The following is a 21,699-nucleotide window of genomic DNA, read 5'->3' on the forward strand; positions in this document are numbered from 1 at the left end:
CCTTTGAACATGTTAAATTCTTAGTGTATTCGTGATATGACGTCCTAGCAATATGTCCAGCCCATCTAAGTATCTGCACTTTAACGAATTTCACAATATCCGCTATTAATATCGAAGGAAAATATATCTCTTTTTCACTGTACCTTGGTTCTAAATATATTTGGTATTGTACCCCTCAGAGAATTAACCACTTTCTCAACATGTAGTGGAGATTAAAGTAAATTTCCACCAGTGAGTTTTAAGTTGAGATAAGCTAAGAGTAGAATATAATAAGAAAAACAAGACTTAGAAGAGATTAGATTATAATTTGACTTTATGTCGAAATTATGGTAAATTTTGACAGATGTAATACAGATGACAGGTAATATAATGATAATACAGATATAATATACTATTCCAAAACCTTCAGCTTGCCATACAGTTCTATTCATATCTACATATTGTGGCGATATGGCCAATATTCTGACATTCTGAATATTCTTTTTGTATTTATCAGCAGCTAATAATATTACACAATAACAAACAGTTTCATGTTTTTCAGTATCTTTTAGTATACTTTTCAGAGTATAATGGGACAAAGACTCTATAATAGATTACCAACGCATATAAAATTGTGTAAGAGCCTGACAAGCTTTAAACTAAATTTAAAGGAATTTCTGATGACACACATTTTTTATTCGGTTGAAGAATTTCTTCAATTTTAAATGTATTTTCATTGTTAGTTTGTGTAGTGAAATTGTTTATTTGTTTGTTATATTTACTTGTGACTAATTCTATACAGACTCTGTCTGTCTAAAAGAAAATAAAGTATTTATTTATTTATTATTATTTATTTATCTTAATGTACCTAAGATCGCTATTTTATTTTAAATACTAAAGGTGAAGACCGGTATATTATATAGAAAAATGTTTACTATTTGAAGATAAATTCACGTGTAGATGATAATTACTTATTCACGATTTCATATAAGTACTTATTAAAAGTAACACAGATTAATATAAATATGCACCTTAGCGTATCCTGTTTCGTTTCCTATGTTGAATCGCATATAATTATCTTAAACTGTGTGTTTCTTAGTTATTAGGTATGAATGCATGAAATCGTTACCTTCTACAGATTCTGGTCGCAGTTCCGCAACTATCTGTAGACCAGGTCAAGTAACGACTGTAGTCATTGACAATACTGATTTAAATAGTTTTGTAAAAATAACTTCGAATACTTAACATATACTCAACAAAACAACTTATCTTGTTCGGACATATACAAAGAATGGATGAACAACGAACACCAAAAGAAATACTAAAATGGCAACCAGAAGGAAAGAGAAAACGAGGTAGACCGAGAAAAAGTTGAAGCGAAGGAATAGACAAAGAGCTGAGAGAAAGGAAGATAAAAGAGGACCTATGTAACAACCGGACGAAGTGGCGATTGGAAGTCGGTAAACGGCGGAGAATGTTATAAAGCGACATGTAGTAGTAGTAGTAGTACTTCGAATACTTGACTGATACTACACTTCAACTTCAAATTATAATGTAGCATTGTCGCCGACCAATGTATTTCTTTTTTCGTAACGAGCAAAAAAACACAACAGTTGTCTCTGTTTTTGTGAATGAGTATTTATTGTAATTCCATTTTACATAAGTACATAATTTCGGTTAACATTGTAGAAATATATACTGGAATGATTCACAGTTGCAAAGTTGATTAGGAGACCTGTCAAATAAGGCGTTCTGTAGCGTCGCTTTGTATTTAAAGAAATTGTCGATTACGTCATCACGCCCAGATGGATGACGTCACTAGTATACCATATATGCCACAATATCATAATTTAAAAATAAAATCAACCTGTTTCTGGATTTTTCCTTAAAGTCGCCGGTTTATGAAATAACGAATTTATTCCTTTCATTTGCACCATACTGTCGGTGGAAAATAGTGTCGCGCACGCTTGATTAGCAATTAAAAAACAAAGGAGTTTTGAATATTCTATTGCAAAAAACTCTTCGTGATTTCATCAATCGATGTTTAAAGAATATCTACCTACCTTGGCAACATTCAAATTTTTAGTTTTTCAAATAGTTTTTGAGGGTTAAAAATGGCCAATTTTGCAATTTATCAATTTTTAATCGCTTATATGTCAAAAACTATCAACTTTAGAGAAATGTCACTAAAGACCTTTTATGTTTGGAATGATCCAAAAAACCTAAAAAAACTTTGTTCCATGCAAAAAAAATAATTTTAAAAAAAAAAAACAAAAAAAAACGTTTAAAAAATTTTTGACCCACTTTTGGTCCTGGCAACATGCAAATTTGTTAAAAGGGGTCCTTTTTGAGTAAGATTGTGCAAAAAATCCGAATCAGAATATTTTTACTAGCGGATGCGCAGTGGCTTTCTGGACTATTGCGTTATTTAATTATACCCTATTCCACGAATATACGCCTATGTTGGATTATTTCGACAACGAATATTGTATTGTGCAAAATATGAAGAACGAAAATAAATTGCAAATTACATTGCTGTTTAATGGAATAATTATTAGAGCCATTTACTTTCGTCCTTCTTATGTTGCACACTGAATATTCGTTGTCGCGATAATCCAAAACAGGCGTATGTTGGTGGAATGAACCATATGTGATATATTATACGTTGCACCTCTCATTTTAAAAATTAATTACTCAGTCATTTGATAACCGATTTTAAAAACTTTATATCGCTGGATAGGTGAATGACCGTTCTTTCAATTTACAAAAAATATACTGGGTATCCCACTAAAAAAAAAGTCAACAAAGTTTTTTTCAAAAATCCGCCATTTTTTTTTTCGTAATTGAAAGCGATATAAAAAACTCAATCCATTCAGACAAAACTTTTACTAAAATAAAACATTTCAGCGAAAACCGCATATTTCTATCTTGAGCCGTTTAGAAGTTATAGGCAGTTAAAATGGGGGAAAATATAAGTGGATACTCGGTATATTGTATAGACGTGTTTTAAGATTTTTTTAAAAGTCCTCTGAGATGATTCTGAAATAATGAATGTATTCCATAGATTTGCATCATACTGTATACCTAATATAATTTTATAAGCTTTTGCTTTATTTTAGAGACTTCCACCGTATAAAGATATTTTCCTTACGATTCCATTTTGGGCGTTATTGATTTTACATTTCGGTAACCTGTGGGGTCTATTTTTCCTGATGACGGCAGGACCCAATTTCCTTTCGTCGGTGCTGGGATTCACATTAGGACACACTGGCATTTTAGCAGCGTTGCCATATTTAGTTAGGTTGATACTAGGAATAATATTTGGACAGATCGGTGACTATATCATGAAAAAGGATCTGATGAGGAAGACTATGATAAGGAAGAGTTTCGTGATATTTTGTAAGTATGCTTATTATTCAGTTTTTTCTTCTTATTTAAGTGCCCTGTCGTTAGCTATTGACATGGCAATTCTGATCTTGCTTGCGGCATTTCTGAATAGTTCGCCTGATGTGAACCTGAACCACTTCCGCAGATTTTGGAGCCACGAGTGTCTTCTCCTGCCTAGTCCTCGCTTACTGCCTATTTTCCCCTGGACAATGAATTTTAGTAGACGGTACTTATCGTGTCTCAATATGTGGTCTAGATCAGTGTGGTCCAACCTTTTTGACGTTGCGGGTCGTATTAAATTTGAAATTATTATGAAGGGCCAGAGAACTCGACTCGTTCAAAAAAAGTTTATTTTAAAAAATAATATAAACGAAATATTATTTACAAGGATTTTATTATGGTGTACAATTTACATGTTATGTTTAAAATTTAACATAAAATAAAAAATCAATGGGATATTTGAGGCAAGGGTTTATCCTCTACTAACTTTTGCACATCTATATATATGCTAGTCGTAGTGAGTCTAATATAATCGTTTTCCATGCGATTACGTGTTTTAGATTTAATATGCTTCAAAGCAGAAAATGTACTTTCACCTATATACGTACATCCAAACATTGAATATAGTTTCAACGCAAAGTTACGAAGTTTAGGAAAACGATCCTTGGAGACTAACTTCCAAAAGGTACTAATGTCTTCATTTTTCTTTGCTTGAAAAAACGAATCGGACTGTAGTTCGCACAGCTATAATTGGTATTCTGCTGATTGGTTCTGGATGTTGACTCCCATTGGATTGTTAAAAAGCTCAAGATCGGGTTTTAGTGCATCAAATTTCGAAAACCTTTCATCGAATTTCGAAACACGCAGGAAAATGTGTGAAGTCGTTTATTTTCATGCAGTTCTCGAAAAAATCAAGTTTTTTGCGAAATGTCTCAATTTGACCAACCAACTGTGATACTGTCTTATTTTTCCCCTGGAGTTGTAGGTTTAATGTGTTCAAGTGAGAGGTAATGTCTGTTAGAAATGCCAGTTCATGAAGAAATGTTTTGTTCTTAAGTTTTGTTATAAATGCGTCCGTGATAATAACAATTTCCGTTTCAAAAAAACAGTAAGATCTCTTTTCTTAAAGAAAAAAAATTTCTAAGGCATTTACCTGCACTCAACCAGCGTATCTCTGAATGTAGGGGGACGTCCTTATATTCAGTATTTAATTCCTCCAAGAAAGAGATGCATTTTCGGTATCGCTGAGCACTGTTTCCTCCTCTTAAGCTGTTTACTATCTGCACTACAGTTTTCATAGTATCGTTGATTTTAATCATCTTTCCGCAGAGAGCCTCTTGATGGATAATGCAATAAAACATAACACAGTTAACACCATTTTCCTGCAAAAGTCCAGCCAATCCCGTTATGCGTCCCGTCATTGCTTTTGCTCCGTCGGTGCAAACGCAAGAGCACTTTTGAAAATCGCCTATATTTTTCACAGCGTCACTAACTGCTTCAAATATATTTACACCTTTGTTCCGTCTTCCATATGGTGCAGTTTTAGAAGTTTCTTAGTTACACAAAAATCTTCACTGATGCATCTAACAAAAATTAATAGCTGATTTTTGTCAGTAATATCAACAGATTCGTCCAAGCTAAGGAGTAGTACAAACAATCACGAACTGTGTCGACCATTTTTTTTTTAAATACATGAGTATTCAGCTCATCAACTCTTCTAGATACAGTTTGATGGGAAACTGAACCACATTCAAAATTTTTGGCCATCTTTTCATCTCCAAAGGATCGCGCCATTTTAACGACACACCGCTTGATCATTTCTCCGTCTCTAAATGCTTTTTTACTTTTGACAAGCTCTAAACATACTTCATATGATGCTGCTAAGCTTGATGATTGAACAGCTGTCGGTTTTGTAAATAGATTTTTGTTTATTCAATTTAGCTTCTTTTACAAGAGTATTGCGAGCTTCACCTTGATATTTGCGTATTTTGTTTTGTGCTGGGTTTCATAATGCCTACTAATATTGTATTCTTTTGATACCGCGAGTACTTGACAACAAATAATGCACTGAGGTTTGCCTTTTAATTCGATGAAGAAATATTGATTTTCCCATTTTCCTTGTAACGTATGATTCTTTTCGAAAATTTTGCGTTTTTTGGCACTACTCATTCTGAATTTAACATTCAATTTATTCGCCAATGTTAATTCAACACGACACGTGCAGCTGACTGAAGCTAACTGTCCGCTCATCGGGAGTGGGTGTTCAAGGTTAACTACTTTCTTAAGATTACGGAGAGTTAGACAGGATTGGAACAGCTAAAAGTTATCAATGGCAATATTTTTGAAATGTGTTTGCGGGGGCCGCAGTTTAACGAGAATCGGGCCGCATGCGGTCCGCGTGCCAGTTTTTTTGTTTAATTGTGCTCACGATTTCTTTCTCTAGTCCGATTCTGTGGATTACCTCTAATGGTCGGTACACCCACATTTCGAATGCTTCTAGTTTTTTCGTGAGCGTCTCTGTCAGCGTCCAGGCCTCCACATCATATAATAAGATCGGAAAAATGTAGTATTTAACTAGACGTATTTTTAGGGGAAGAGATAAATCTTTTCTTATGAGGAGCTTTTTCATATTGTTAAATGCTGCTCTAGCTCGTTTTTTTCAGTTCTTAAAATCTACATACATATTCAGTGGTGTATATAAAAAAGACAATGATGATAAAACATGGAAAAAATTACGTAATGGATCCCTTAAAAAACACTAACACTGCACTGCACTGGGTACATGTAGAAAAAAACGAATTAAATTGTTTTCAAAATAGGAAGTGGTTGAATGCTCGAATATATGAATTTTACGGAAATAAAAGGCAGATATCGAGCACTGAGTTTTATTAAATCTTGCCCAAGTATACTTTCGCTCCTAGAGCATCTTCAGGGGTATCTGAAATAAGTCAAGATAAAACGCCATTGTTAAACGAGAAAAAGTGGAAAACTTTGACAAAAAACTCGAAGATGATGTGTATAAAAAAGTTCAATATCGTTTTAGACTTACTTCCTCAAAAAAGGAAGGTATCCTCGAATGTCATTAACATTCGTCTGAGTGGTGACAACTTAAATTACCACATAACAAATACTTACCATACACTAGACGAAGGACAAACAGATAAATTTGATTGTCGGTACTTGGGTACTTCTACACTTTGAAGATGGAGGTACAATGAAGAATTCCTTATTTAACGGAAGTGTTCAAGTCATAACTGACGGATGACAAAACTAAATTGTTTTTATCCTTATACCTACTGTTTATGTGCTATTATTCTTGAAAAAAAAAATCAACTACAATCAAGTAAATATGTATTAAGAAGACTAAGTTTTCAATCTAATGGCACATAAAACAACATAATGCTATTCTACATCCCACCAGAATGAAAACAATGGGAACCTTCTCTGGTTACACCTCCGAGGCTTCTACAATTTGCAAGCCATACGGATGCTGAGACTAAGGAAGATGAGGGAATTCTACAATTTACAATTCACGTCCCATCTGCTCAGCGCGGTAAAGTTCCAACGAGAATGGTTCCCTTCGTACTCCAATCAGAGTAAATGTAAATGGTTATTCATTTTTAAATATGTATTGTATATTTTGCAGCTCACTTACTTCCAGGAGTCTTCTTATTCATACAAACTTTAACAGGATGTGACGTCACGTGGGCTATTGTTTTGATATCTCTTTCACTGGGAATGAACGGGGCTTCCACATTGACGAATTTGCAGAATTCTCAAGATCTATCTCCCAATTTCGCTGGAACGCTTTATGGTATCATCAACAGCGTAGGAAGTACAACAGGGTTCATAAATCCCGCCATCGTGGGATACATTACAGCTCAACACGTATGTATAATATGTTAAAATTTATTGTTTATATCGTCGCCTTAACTTGATAACTCGAAATTAGTAGTTCTGCCATAAACGGGTTTAAAGATTTTAAAGATGTTTGTGCTGCTACCATGAATTTGGAAAATATGGAATTCGCCTTGAAGTTCTAAAATACTGTTCCTTAACTTTTTGGCTACTGATCTATTTAGGAATACGGTGCAAATTTGTTTTCCAATATGGAAAATAACATAAAAAAGTAAAGTTATCAACTTTTAGCACTACCATAATGTTAACATTTGGTAATGTCGCATGCCGTGCCAAGTTGCATCCAAGTGAACTTCTTAAGGAAACTAATATTGTAAGCATAATTTTGGTAAAAATTAGCCCTCTGCCAAGGAGATTACCAAATCTGCTAACAATTCTCGAATTTTTGCATTAACATAAACCGAATCAAGAGATAGCAATTACGTGATAGGCTCCATGGTTTCAGAAAAACCCATGCTACAACTAGATAACTAGAGTTAGCTAGTTGTAGCATTAAGTGTATGTCGCATTCACGATTATTTCGATTAAACAATAACTTGATAACTCATCTTGTCAAGTTTTAGCACTGAATATTAGGGGCATTCTAGTTTTATCAACTTTCGTTAAGCATAAATAAATACTTAATCCGTTTTTAGTGAGTTATCAAGTTTCTGCACAATGTGGAGGCAAATAAAATACATCTTGTGGACTAGTTATCCCAAAAAAGTCAATTTTGGAGTTATCGAGTTATATAGTACTAAGGCGACGATATTATTGTTGGAATGATGACGAATCCGTTATTTAATTCTTCCTTTTTTGTTGTCTGTCATTCAATTTCTTTCCTCTTTATTTTATTATGTCTTTTATTATTTAGCCATACAGCTCACACTCCCTCTAAGGGGAAAATTCACTCATCCCAGATACCTATGGTATCAGAAGGATTGAGCTCTGGTGCGAGTCTTTCCATGTTATCGAGCCCTAAGTGACTTAAGTCGCTCCCAAAAATTTTCGTACGCATCTGGTCTTATAGACATATTCATTAAGACCCAGCTGTTTTGTGTGCTCTAAGAGACTCTTCGGAATGACTCCAGTAGTAGACAGAATAATAGGTATTGTCTGGGTACTCTGCATTCTCCATTGTCTTCGTACTTGAATTTCCAGATCTTTGTACTTGGCGATCTTTTCAGTAAATTTAACACGTAGATTATTGTTGTTCGGTATCGCCACATCAATTAGTGTTGTTTATCTTGTTAATTTATTAACTAGTACGAGATCTGGTCTGTGCCACTGTTTGATCTGTGAGTACAGTGTGGTCCCAGTATAGCTTGTAGTTGTCATTCTCAAGCATACTCTCAGGCAGTGCCAGATTAAGGGGGGGCTATGGAACTATTAGCCCCCGGCGGTAAATTTTGAGAGGCGGTACGTCGCTCCCATCACGTTTAAATTCTGTATGTGGATATTTCAAATTATTATATAACATATATTATAACGTCGGTATTAGTGAATATTTATTCGAATGGCTTGGATACATCTCTAGCAAGTAAGTGTATTCAATTAAAACATTTTATAATGTCACTATAGGCCAAGTTGAGTATAAAAATCCAACAACTCACAGTGCTACTTTTGTGATGGAGCTTTTGTATAAAAATAATATAATTGCAACCTTCCCAAACGTAGAAATAGCACTAAGAATCTTCTTATCGTTGATGGTTACTAACACAACTGGTGAAAGATCATTTTCCACTTTAAAACGGGTCAAAAATTATATTTGAGAAACGTGAAACCCCAGTGAGTTTGTGTCTTTGTGGCTTTTTTGTATATTTGTAATAAATTACCTAATAATATTAAAATAGTTTTAATGAATTGTTAACCTAAGACGCATCTATACCTACTGGAGAGTGGCGGTATAGTATGACTTAACAGCCCCCGGCGCACAGTGGGGCAGGAGAGCTAAAAAGTTGGCATAAAATGAAAATACTAAATGCAGTATTTTCTGTCGCATTCATTTTTTCCCATTAAATCCCCCTCCACCAGTTGCGATGCGTCGCAAAGGGCACATGGTCCCGTGTTAACAATGCATAGGCCGCGATAACGTGATTCGACTTACGTTTGATCCACTTATTTCAAGTGAAAAGTTAATTTACTAGTAAAATTGGCTACGGATATTTGATCTTCAGGAAAGTGACAATATTATTACAGATGTGATATAATAATTAAGTAAATATAGTCTCTTATAATATATTGTTTAAAATTACCTGTACAAAATACCAAAACATGCATTTTTCAAAAAGAGCAAGTAATTTGTTAGTGTTCCCAGACTGATCCAACTTTAATTTTGTTTTATTTTGAAAGCTTGAGTATTATTCTTTAGAAAGTCATTTTATATTTTTGCTCATATTTGCTCCTTTTTTCATAATTTTATTTTTTGTGAGGTTATGTTGACCTAATTAAATTGAATAACACTCTATTCTAATTTTTCGTTATTTGCATAATTCAAGCATAATAGTTCAAGAAAGTGCAGTAGATGCAAAATAAATTAAGATGTATTCCACTTTTTGTTGATTAGTAGTGATCCACTGATCACAAGCAAAAGAAACATAAAAAGAAAGAAATTAGAACACCTGCCAGTGGAAGCACTGCATATTAGTGCATAATATATTATGTTCAAATCTCCGAATGTGCAAGATGTTGACGTCACATCTGATGATTCTGATGATGATCTGTAGTTTAAGTTTTTCAATATTTTACCTACAAAATTTTATGTTATTCTTATAAATATGCGGTAAATGGTTTTAAAGAACAATTTGGTTAAGCAATTTTTCAAAAATAATGTTAACACAATTGTTTTGAGATATAAATAATATTAGATAATAATAAATAAATAAGATATAAAATAAAAATGCCTAAATTTCAAATATCATTTAAATCAATATCGGTAGTAACTATGGACATTCGAGCTTTGAAAATTTTGAGCAAAACATTTTTTGAACAATCCTTCAAGGGAAAATATTTGTAAAGCGAGGCTCAGGAAGAAGAACATCCTGGTTAAAGAACTTCAGAACCTGCTTTAGCACAACATCTGTGCAGCTTTTCGCGCTGCTGCAGATAAAATAAAGATTGCCATGATGATCGCCAACATTAGTCACGGATAGGCACATTGAGAAGAAGAAGAAAACTTTTGAAAAAACATCGTTTTTTTATGTACACACAACTTATATTTGAAAAAAAAATTGGCCATAAATATATCGACAATGATTTAATGCCAACTTATATTGTCTCTTGCACCACTGTGCGGCGGTCCATGAACTAAATCCAGCACTGCTCTCAGGAACGTATTGATAATACGGGCTTTATAGATATCTCTTGATGAAGCATCTTTCCTACTGAGTCATGCCGTTTCTTGTATTCAGTTGCAGCAAATGCCTGGCAGTAAGCCCCCTGTAAGATGTTGGCTGGTTTCTTGGGCTTGACATCCATATCGGCATTTGTCGTTTTGGACCTGGGAGTCTTTGACGGTATATTTCAGTTAATTTTTGGTTGGAATAACCTTATCCTGAATGGCTAGTAATGAACCTTCTGTTTCAGGGAACATCTTTCCTGATGTCAACCAATAGTTCGACGTTGTATTGTCGACATAGTCTTGGCTGACCTCATTGGGATGTCGCCCGTGCAGAGGCTTACCCATCCAGGTGCTCATTTTTTCGTCCTTAGCAAGGTGGTTTATGCGCATTTCTGGTTCCCTCAGTTTGATCGGTGTATATTATTATAGGGCAGTCAATGAGGGTATGTGGCTCCGAATTCCATCCTACTATATCGATTTACGTGATATTTTCACAGTAAGTAGGGAATAGCTCAAGAAACAAAGTCTACCCTATGTCGATGTGTGCTTTTGTCTTGGGGCGGTTCCCACCCCTTCTCGAGGGTGGAAAATTTTTTGCTTAAATAACTACGGAAGTTGCTAGAGAACCTAATATTAAGCGAAAACTGTTCTATAATTTTTTTTTCGAAAACTCAATACTTTTTGAGTTATTCCTGGTTGAAAATTGACCATTTTCATTGAAACATAACACCTTCTCAAACGGTTTTTTGAGAATACCTTAAAAACTATGCATCTAACTAAAAAACCATACAAAACATTTTTGTAGCTTATAAACTAACAAAGAGATTATTTCCTTTATGAATCTTCTACTTATAACACAAAAAGAGATATGGTAAGTGAAAAAACTTGTTTTCTTGGTGCATGCTCAAATCAGTGTACTTAACTTGAAATAACAGAGAAACGGTCGATTTTAGGTGTATAATGCTACCAATAACTTTTGTTGTGCTTGAAAAGACCTTTAAAATAAGCAATATTAAATGTCGATTACATTCAAACTATGCGAGATAAACTGTAAAAAATTTGATGACTAACGTATTTTAAGAAAAAAATGAGAAGTATATTTAATCCCTCATCCACAAGAATTTAAATGCATCGTTTTCCTTCTACAATACATTTTACTATAGTGTTATTTTTATGTTCAAAAAGTTGGGCGGGTTTAAAATGAATGGTTTTTGAAAAAAAATAAGATCAAATTATTGAGCGCATTTTTAAATTTTCTTAAAAATCTTCCTATTTCTCCATGTAACTCGAAAATGATAAGAGATGCCATACAAAAATGTAGGTTTCTTCTAGATAAACATTTTCATTTTATTTTTTATAACAGTATCTCTTATCATTTTCAAGTTACATTGAGAAAAAGGAAGATTTTTAAGAAAATTTAAATATGCGCTCTATAATTTGTTCTTATTTTTTTCAAAAACCATTCATTTTAAACCCGCTCAACTTTTTGAACATAAAAATAACACTGCAGTCAAATGTATTGTAGAAGGAAAACGATGCATTTAAATTCTTGTGAATGAGGGGTTAAATATACTTCTCAATTTTTTTCTTAAAATTCGTTAGTCATCAATTTTTTACAGCATATCTCGGTTAGTTTGAATGTAATCGACATTTAATATTGCTTATTTGAAAGGACTTTTCAAGCACAATAAAAGGTACACCAGGTAATTATACACCCAAAATTGACCGTGTCTCTGTTATTTCAAGTTGAATACACTGATTTGAGCATGCACCAAAAAAACAAACTCTTTTTACCTACCATATCTCTTTTTGTGTTATAACTAGAAGATTGAACGAATCTCTTTGTTTTTTTATGAGCTATAAAAATGTTTTATATAATTTTTTTAGTTAGATGCATTGTTTTTAAGGTATTCGCAAAAAAAAAGGTGTTATATTTCAATGAAAATGGCTAATTTTCAACCACGAATAACTCAAAAAGTATTGAGTTTTCGAAAAAAAAATTATAGAACAGTTTTTGCTTAGAATTAGGTTCCCTAGCAACTTCCGTAGTTGTCTACCTAAAAAATTTTCCACCCCCGAGAAGGGGTTGGAACCGCCCCCAAGATAAAAGCACACATCGGCATAGGGTAGACTTTGAATAAGGAGATATTTTCAGGCTATTCCTAAAATTTCATTAAAATCCATGCAGTAGGATAGAATTCGGAGGTAATAACCTGTTCTTGCTCTCATTGACTGCCCTATTATTGTGTCGAACGAAAATTATTATTATTATTATATATTTTTAGAATGGCTTGGACGAGTGGCACACGGTCTTCTACATCGGATCCTCGGTTTACATTGCTTGTGGACTGATCTTCTGCGTATTTGGTACTGGAGAAACTCAAGTTTGGAACGAAGTGGAGGAAAAGAAGACCACTGACGGAATAGAAAATACAGCATTTGAAGACGTAGACATAACGAAGAACGGTATTGAAAATACAAAAGTGTAACGAATAAGCAATTTTAGTTCTATTGTTATTAGTACATTGTACAGTTATTTATATATTTTTATTGACTCATTCTAATAAAAGAACTAGTTGAGTATTTTGTCTCGTTAATCATCACCATTATCTTTGGCTTTATTCATATGCGGGATCGACATCCCTATATTACTCCATAAGTTTCTATCTTGGGATATACCAATATCAATCCTCTTTACCGACATGTCCTGTCTAAGCGTCTTCCTCTTCAACTCATCCTAGGAACCCGAATCATGATCTACAATGTATACACTTTGTAAATCGTGATTTGGAATTTACAATATATATACACTGTACATGATTTGGGAGTCCTCGTAACATTCAACGTGTCTTAGTTTGTTTATTTCTAGTGCATCTTTATTGTGATAGTAGTGTTGGTTCGTACAATTCAAGATTGCTTGCTAAACTCGTGTCACCTGATTCTGTAGGGTTTTTTATTGTTCTGGTATTAGTTATTGGGTTTTTAATGAATGCTTCTCACGTTGAGAGTATCTAAAGCTTTTTCCAGAAAGGAAAAACTAACGATTAATCAATTACGAAACGTTCATAAAATGATTTTATTTGTGTATTTCTGGGTTCCATGACATCTTGTAACGCGACAGTTTGAAACCCCAAATGGTAACGGACAATTCGTAACGCCGCGCGTCAATTCGTAACGCCAACATTTAATTTTTTTAGTTAATTTATTATTACTGAATTTATACAAAAAAAAAAAGGATTTTGCATTTCCTATAGTAAAAGTAATGGTACTTATTTTAAGACCATTTCTTTTTAAATACAATTTACACATATTTTTGCTTATATATTCTTTTTAATATGACAACTAAAGCATTTCTTTAATTATTTACTTTGAATAATCACGTTAAAGTTGTAACACTAAGTCTGAAAAATAGTTAAACAAACAAAAATAGTTTTATAATAATGTATTTACTACAATTAAATTAATCATAGGGTATTACATTAATAGTAATTTTACCCGTCGCCATGCGACGGGCGACGGGGCATGCAATCAATTGCCATATACAGTCAATCCACCAAATTTTTTAAAAATTATAGAATCAGCAAACTTTGAAAATAATTAAGAATTACATTTTTAAAATAATAAAAGCCTTGCATGTAAACCAAATAACTATAAAGTTACTGCTTTAAATTATTTTTCTTAAAGTACCTAACCAATATTTTTGTTAATTTTGCGAAAGATGTACCTACTGATGAAGTAGTAAATACAAAAGAAATATATTTCTACCAAAGTTAGTTATTAATAATGCCTTTCATCAAACGATACTCAAATATTATTTTTAAACACCTTATTTATTTTATATACTAATGAAACTTAATATCAAATAATATTTATGTTTCATTAATAATTTAAAATATTTCAATATACTCCTAACGCCATCTGCTAACGTGTAAATAAAGCATACCCAGAACTGTCAAAGTCAAACCGTGTAAAACTAAGTACATAATATGTACATATAGTATTTTTACTACAAAAACGTTATTACGTAGGTCAAAATTTTTGACGTAAGAGAACTGTCAAAACATTAGATTGTGACTTTTCATTATTGCCATGATTATTATAAACATGGCAATAATGAAAAGTCACATTCTAATGTTTTGACAGTTCTCTTACGTCAAAAATTTTGACCTACGCAATAACGTTTTTGTAGTAAAAATACTATACTAATACTCAAATTAACTTATATAAATATAAGTTAATTTGAGTAAAATCTAACTAATAAATAAAAAATAATAAAATTGTTTATTTACTTTTATAAATATTATTTTAATATAATTTGTTTAAAATATAAATAAAAAAATTATTATCCGGGATATAAAAAAATTACGTTTATTAAACGTCATTCAATATTTACATATCGAAACCCATCGAAAATTAATTATTACAATTTACATTACTATACATCGTTTTTAAACTAGGAGTAATTAAAATTTACCTCGCCGTAATGCTTGTTTGTGATTGAATCGATTATTGTTGAAAGGGGGTAAGCGTCATTTTCTACTTTTTGAGTTACAGTAAAATCCCTTCCTTCTTTCTTTATCCGCGTCATTTGGTGTTGAAAGGAAGCAAACACTGATGCACTGCATGGATATACATAGTTTATACTGCGAAACTGCATTTAACACCAAATGTAACGGTACGAAGGTCATTGATATATCACCCCTTAATTTTTTTGTGTTAAGAACGTATTTATAGTACGCCCCTAGTATTATCGGTTTACCCTGTATGCTGAATCCGTTTCGGGAATTGTACCGTATATTATGTGGAATTAGATCATCTGATTTTTTTTTTCGTTCTCACAGTATTGAATCGATCTTGTGTTTCTCGTGAATTGATGAATTTTTATTTCTTCAAGTGTTTACGTTATTTTAAAACCGCCAAAAGGAATCAAAGTCATAAATTCTTCTATGATATGTTTTCCGTTTGCCCAGAAGTAGATCATTTGTTTATCTTCGGCGAGTTATCAAAAGAATTTAAATGTTTTTTTGAGACTGAATTCTGTCCACTAGAGCCGAATGTTTACATAATAGGTTCCATAGTAGCGATAGGGTTTCTCAAGTGTTTTCGAGTCAATAATCGTTGATAGAGCTGACTTAAGCATTTTTCATGGGAAAAGTAGGTGTAACAAACTTTTGAGATCTGCTTGTTAATCTTTTTTTGGTGATTGGCCAAGCTGTTTTGGTGTGCGTTCGAGGGCTTCACCTTGAGCGTAATTTGCAATTTCCCATTGGCCAAGATTTTGATTGATTGAGTGTCAAGTCTGTTAATTGGTTGTTGAATTCTGGGAGATTGAGTTTTGAGGAGATCGAGAAAGTCAGTTACGTTAGAGCCGTCAAAAAGTGAAGTCTAGTTTGAGCAGTCAGTTTCCAGTTTAGTATAGTGAAGTTTAAGATGTAGTTTCATATTGCAAGTGTCTTTGCCCGGCTGGCTAATGCTCTGGTAGCTTGGCTCAGCTCGGCATGACATGGCGGACAGAGGATGTGGACTCCGGTATTTTCGCTGCTGTTAGGCGAATGTCGATATTGTTATACCACTTTTGGTATCATTTTTGTACATGCAGTCAGATCCACGAATTAGGCAGAAGGAGTAGAATATTTTTGGTGTTACTAGTTTCAACATCGTAGTTAAGCATGAAGTTTGCTTTCATTTTAGTATTTTGTGATCCCGTTTAATAAACTAGAAAACAAATTATTTTTAATGTTTTTTCGAGTAGTGCAGATTTGATTAACAAAAATACATTCAATGCTGAATTTTTCTATGAACTATGGAATTTTTCTATAAACTATGAGTAACCTGATGTACTTCTATTGTATCTCTTCCTAATTAAAGTGACATTTAGTGAGTGAATTGTGCCTTGGACTTAGAACAACCAAGAAGAACAGGACTATGGTGACAAGGTATTATTTTTTCTTTGTAAAACTTTTTTTTTGGTAATCACGTAATCTGGTACAGTTATGGTCATTGAAAAGTTTACAGGCTTACGTATCTAGGAGCCGATTTTTTAAATTATTACCTCGTTTAAACTCACATTTTACGTCAAAGTGGCGTTAACAGTGGTGTATCTAGAATATGTTATTTAAAATTAAAAAATAAAAATAGTATAAAAATATATTTTACAAAGTTTAACAAAATGGAAAGTATAGAAAGAAGTTTTTTTTTGAATGGAATGGATTATGGTCTTAATAATGAAAACAATGAAGTCTGGTTTGAAAATACCGATTTTATTTTATATCTATCCAAAATTATCCAATCTTTGTTTGATTTTCCATATGCACATATATGACTCACGTCTAAATCTGCAGCAACTTGTCTTAAAAACCAACTTTCTTCGAGTTTGGCAATTGCTCTTGCTTTGTGCATCATTCAAATTCATTTTGGAGGAGTTTGATATATCGTTATTTTATGTTTCAACACTCGCGAAATTTTTGACAAGCATTGACTTTTTGACTTTGACATTTATGAAATCCGTACGACACTGCAATTTTACAGTATTACAATATAAAAATTAAGGTGTAAACTATTCAGTGATCGTAACTGTAGATCTGTATTTGTAACATCGTAAGAGATCACAGATTAAATTTTTTGTTTCAATAAATAATGTTTGATTTGCAAAATATAATCTTATTATTTGTCATTTCCTTCTCTCTTGTTTCGTAACTACAGCTGAGTAAAGACATAGATAAGGTAAGTCACGCCATATTTGCTTTCATTTAATAAAGTATTTTATATATTTTGCATTGACTATGTTTTTGTCTAATTTTTGATTTAGCTATCCTTTCTTTTATTATTTCAATTTTTTGTATATTTTTGGTTCCCATAACGTAACCAGTGGCGCCCAATATTTTATTTCTTTTTATTTGACATTCTTAATTTGATTTTTATATTTTTTTATTTCTAAGCTAATAACGGCATATTAATAACATCTTGTTAAGAACCCACCCGTATCTCATCCAATTCTGAGCAACCGTGGACTTGTTCTCCAAATTGTTTAGCACGTCACATCCTTATATGACATATCAACATTGTGTCAAATTTTAATTTTCCATTCATGTTTCACTGGCATTTGACGTGTTAATGTTTCAATGGCGCCCACCGTCGAGGCGTTGGTATTTACCATTAATGTTACAACGTGCGTATAGAAAGAGAGAAGGGTTTTTACTATGGCTCGAAAAGTTGAAAATGGTGCGTACCCCCTTTCAACAATGAACGATTCAATTGGTCCAAGCGCAGGCAAGTTTACTCCACTAAATTATGAAATTTGTGACACTATTGACATTTATGAAATTTGGCATTTAAAATTCATAGGTTAATTAAGTTATATCGGCGATTTTTTATGTTTCCTGCAGTTGTTTTTAGAATTCTTTAGGGACGTATGAGTATAACATAATATTTATGGATTACCGTCGAAAGTTGACATGATCAGCCAAAAAAGAAGATAAAACTGGTTATTTAACTAGTGACATTATCGGGCGTCAATCTGTCTTTTGAGTTTCCTCCTTCTAGGTTAAAAACAGGGTATAGATTATACTTATTTTAAGACGATTTTAAACATATATTTTCCGCGAAATATGAAGTTAAAAATGTTTATCTTGATGTTGGTATGATAAAAATTTAGTTTTCACGTTAACAAAAATAAACAGAATAATTCAATTATGACGTTACGAATTATACCGTTACGAATTGTTGTCGTTACGAATTGTCCCTTACTATTTGTGCGGTTACGAATTTTCCCTTACTATTTGTGCGGTTACGAACTGTCGTGTTACGAGACGTCTTGCCACGGTATTTTCGACCATATTTAAACTATTAACATCTTTATGGGAGGAGGATCACATTCGAAGGGCCTCATTCGTCGTCTTCCGGTGGCCATTCCAGTTCAACTCCCAATACGTCTAACGCCACTACGTCTGTCAGATATCCCGTATAAAAACTTAAATTGGGAACCGTTCTGTCGAAATCCCCGTGTACGAACTCCTTTACGTATGTCCCAGCTTGCGTTACTAACTCTAGGCAAAATAAGTCAGATTCACCTGAAAAAAAAAGTAAATTAAAATAAGATTTGGTATACATTGATCTGAAAAAGGCATAAGACAGTGTGCCTTTGGTAAAGCTATTGAAGGCAATGGAGAATACAATAATTTAAACATAGAAATCATAAAAGTAATACAAATTTTTTATAACAACACGACCACGAGAATTAAACAAGGAAACAAACTAACCGGGTTTTTGAAAAATAAAGAGCTCAAGCAAGTATGCTGCCTCTCTACAACACTTTTTAAAATATATTTCGAACAAGCTCTGACAAATACGAAACGGAAATGCAAGAAAATGGGACTCCCATTGAATGATCATAGACTATAATATACTCATTGTTTCGCAAACGACCAAATACTAATAGACGAAGAGGCAGCTACTATGATTGTGTAGAGAAACATACTGCGGTCGGTCAAGCGAAACGTAGAACAGGGGTTACTGAGAGGGTATCAAAGTTGCTTTCCTACGAAGGTAATTATTTAGATTTACTAAGGCTGAAAATCAGTACACACATTCTAAATTGAATATAAATAAAAGTTATTATAGTCGGTCAGCTATATAACGGGACAGAGCCGGTCGGTCGGCCCCAATGAATGTACAGGGTTATTCACTATATTTTGACCCCCTTGTAAACTGCTTTATTTACAGAATAAGAAAAAAATGTAAAATACAAAATTGATTCCATTTTTAAATTATAATTTTTTGACATATATATCGTACTAGTGACGTCATCTATCTGGACGTGATGACGTACTCGACTATTTTTTTAAATGAGAATAGGGGTCGTGTGCTAGCTCATTTGAAAGGTTATTCAATTCTCTATACATTACTATAAACATCAAGATCATTATTCGGGAGCGGATTTATATGCGATCAATTTTGATGAAATATGCGCATATATATGCAGTAAAAAATTACGAAATATGCGCAAGGTATGCACAAAAATTCAAAAAATGCGCATTTCGAGAAACCACAAATTTTCTGTTCTATTCTATTCTAGCGGGTTCTTTTATAGGGGGCGGCAATCTTATTTATTATCTTTCAAATAAAATCATTATTTTAAATATATGCAATTTATTCACATTTTTTACAAAAACTGATACCAATAAACCAATTTAAAATAAAACAACAATATCACTATATATATCTTCCATTATAATTCACTACAATGTGTTTTTCCAAATTTTTTTACGAGGAAACATTTTCTTCGATATTTTTATAACTTGAAAAACTCCTTTCAGCATCAATAGAAGTAATTGGGGCGTATTTAAAATAACTTGTTAAGCCGAATATTCTGCACCAAAATCAATTTCAAAATTTTCCTTAAAGATTTCGCATAAATATGTTCTCCAAAGTTTTAAAGCCGTTTAAAGACGGGATCTAAGCATGAATATTTCAATTCCCGTTAGAAAATCGTAAAACTATGGTCATGGTTAAATGTGTAAATTCTCTTAACAATAGGGGATTTAAAAGAATCACCAGAATTGTAGGTACCTGCTAAATATAATAAACGTAAATAAAATTCGGATTTCCCGGTAAACCATCCTTCATCATTTTACATCCTACAATCATTTTATAACGGCGTAATTTCTATAAATAAGTACTTTGTGTAAAGATCGGGTATTTTCTAAGAAAAAATGAAAAGGCAGTGAATGAGCCGTCTCTCTTCAGGTAGTTTTTATTTTTATTTTTTATTTTTTATTTATTTAGTACCCAAATAACAGTACTGGACCAATTACAATCTGGGTTAGTGTATTAAGCGTATTAGTAAATTTACCGTTTACAGATCATAAACATAACAACAAAACAGTATAAAATGCATAGACTACATAAACGCCGTTTATATGTAAGTGTGTGAAAAAACTCAAAATGAGAAAAACACACTCACATACGAACAACGACGAACAAAAACTTATAAAGTAATTAAAGAAAAACAGAAAATATAGTTCTCGAATTAATAGAACAGCCTGTGCGGGGAAATATTTTGTGTCGAATTAAAATTTTTTTCCACCTACCTCTACCGAAAGTATACTTTTCCAGACCTGATTGTAGGGAGCAAAGTTGTACTTTTCCTCCCTAGGGAGGAAAAGTAAAAGTGACGTCATGGTATTTCATTCATGAAATATAACTTATTGACGCCCTGTACAATATCTATTTTCTATTACGAAGTATCTATACATTTTAACGTTTATTTATAAAACACCCTGTATTTTGCAGAATTGTAAAAAACAGTAAATTGTTATTTTGATTTAACATTGTTTACATTAATAATTTGACTTATATTTGACAGTTGACAGTTATATTGTACATACTTGTTAGTTTTAGTTCTAATAAATTTTGTTGGTTAGTTACATAAATAAATTAAGTAAAAATGAAAAAATGACTTGTTATTTGAGGAAGGTGGAAAAACCATATGTATAACATGGGAGTAAAGTGTCTTTTCCTCCCTTGAATGATTACTGCCCTCCGCTACGCGTCGGGCAGTAAACTTCATTCTCGGGAGGAAAAGTTACACTTTCCTCCCTTGTTATACAAATAGACAATTTTTGGACTTAATGTTTTTAATAGGCACAACATATTCATGTTTTTTTTAAAAATATGCAAAATTTAGTAAAGTTCTTAAATATGCGAAATATGCATGCAATATGCATTTAGCATAAAATCCGCTCCCTAATCATTATTTATACAGGGTGTCCAAAAAAATTTGAATTATTAATTAAACAATTAATTTAATTAATTTTTTTTGACACCCTGTATAATTAATCATGTTAATGTTTATATTACTGAATAAGGAATTGAATAATCTTTCAAATGAGCTAGCACACGACCCCTATTCCCATTTAAAAAAATAGTCGATTACATCATCACGCCCAAATGGGTGACGTCACTAGTACGATATATATGTCAAAAAATCATAATTTAAAAATCGAATAACTTTTGTATTTCTAATTCTGTAAATACAGCAGTTTACAAGGGGGTCAAAATATAGTGAATAACCCTGTACATTCACTGGGGCCGACCGA

The 21,699-nt window shown here is 32.7% G+C and overlaps 2 protein-coding genes across 2 annotated transcripts in view; one reads left to right on the forward strand and one right to left on the reverse strand.

Annotated features, from left to right (window-relative positions):
• The window catches only part of LOC114333428 (sialin), an 85,957-nt gene extending 72,771 nt beyond the window's left edge, over positions 1 to 13,186 (forward strand). Inside the window, exons 6-8 of the mRNA XM_028283299.2 lie at positions 3,099 to 3,378; positions 7,013 to 7,254; positions 12,889 to 13,186. Of these exons, the coding sequence (XP_028139100.1) occupies positions 3,099 to 3,378; positions 7,013 to 7,254; positions 12,889 to 13,092 (726 nt within the window). The 3' untranslated portion in view covers positions 13,093 to 13,186. The remainder of the gene's footprint in view (positions 1 to 3,098; positions 3,379 to 7,012; positions 7,255 to 12,888) is intronic.
• A 479-nt stretch (positions 13,187 to 13,665) lies between these two features.
• Positions 13,666 to 21,699, reverse strand: part of LOC114333429 (putative tRNA pseudouridine synthase Pus10) — a 46,072-nt gene continuing 38,038 nt past the window's right edge. The window contains exon 7 of the mRNA XM_028283300.2: positions 13,666 to 18,672. Coding sequence (XP_028139101.1) covers positions 18,488 to 18,672 — 185 coding nt within the window. The 3' untranslated portion in view covers positions 13,666 to 18,487. The remainder of the gene's footprint in view (positions 18,673 to 21,699) is intronic.

Source organism: Diabrotica virgifera, chromosome 3, assembly GCF_917563875.1.
Source record: "Diabrotica virgifera virgifera chromosome 3, PGI_DIABVI_V3a".
In the NCBI taxonomy this organism is placed as follows: Eukaryota; Metazoa; Arthropoda; class Insecta; order Coleoptera; family Chrysomelidae; genus Diabrotica; species Diabrotica virgifera.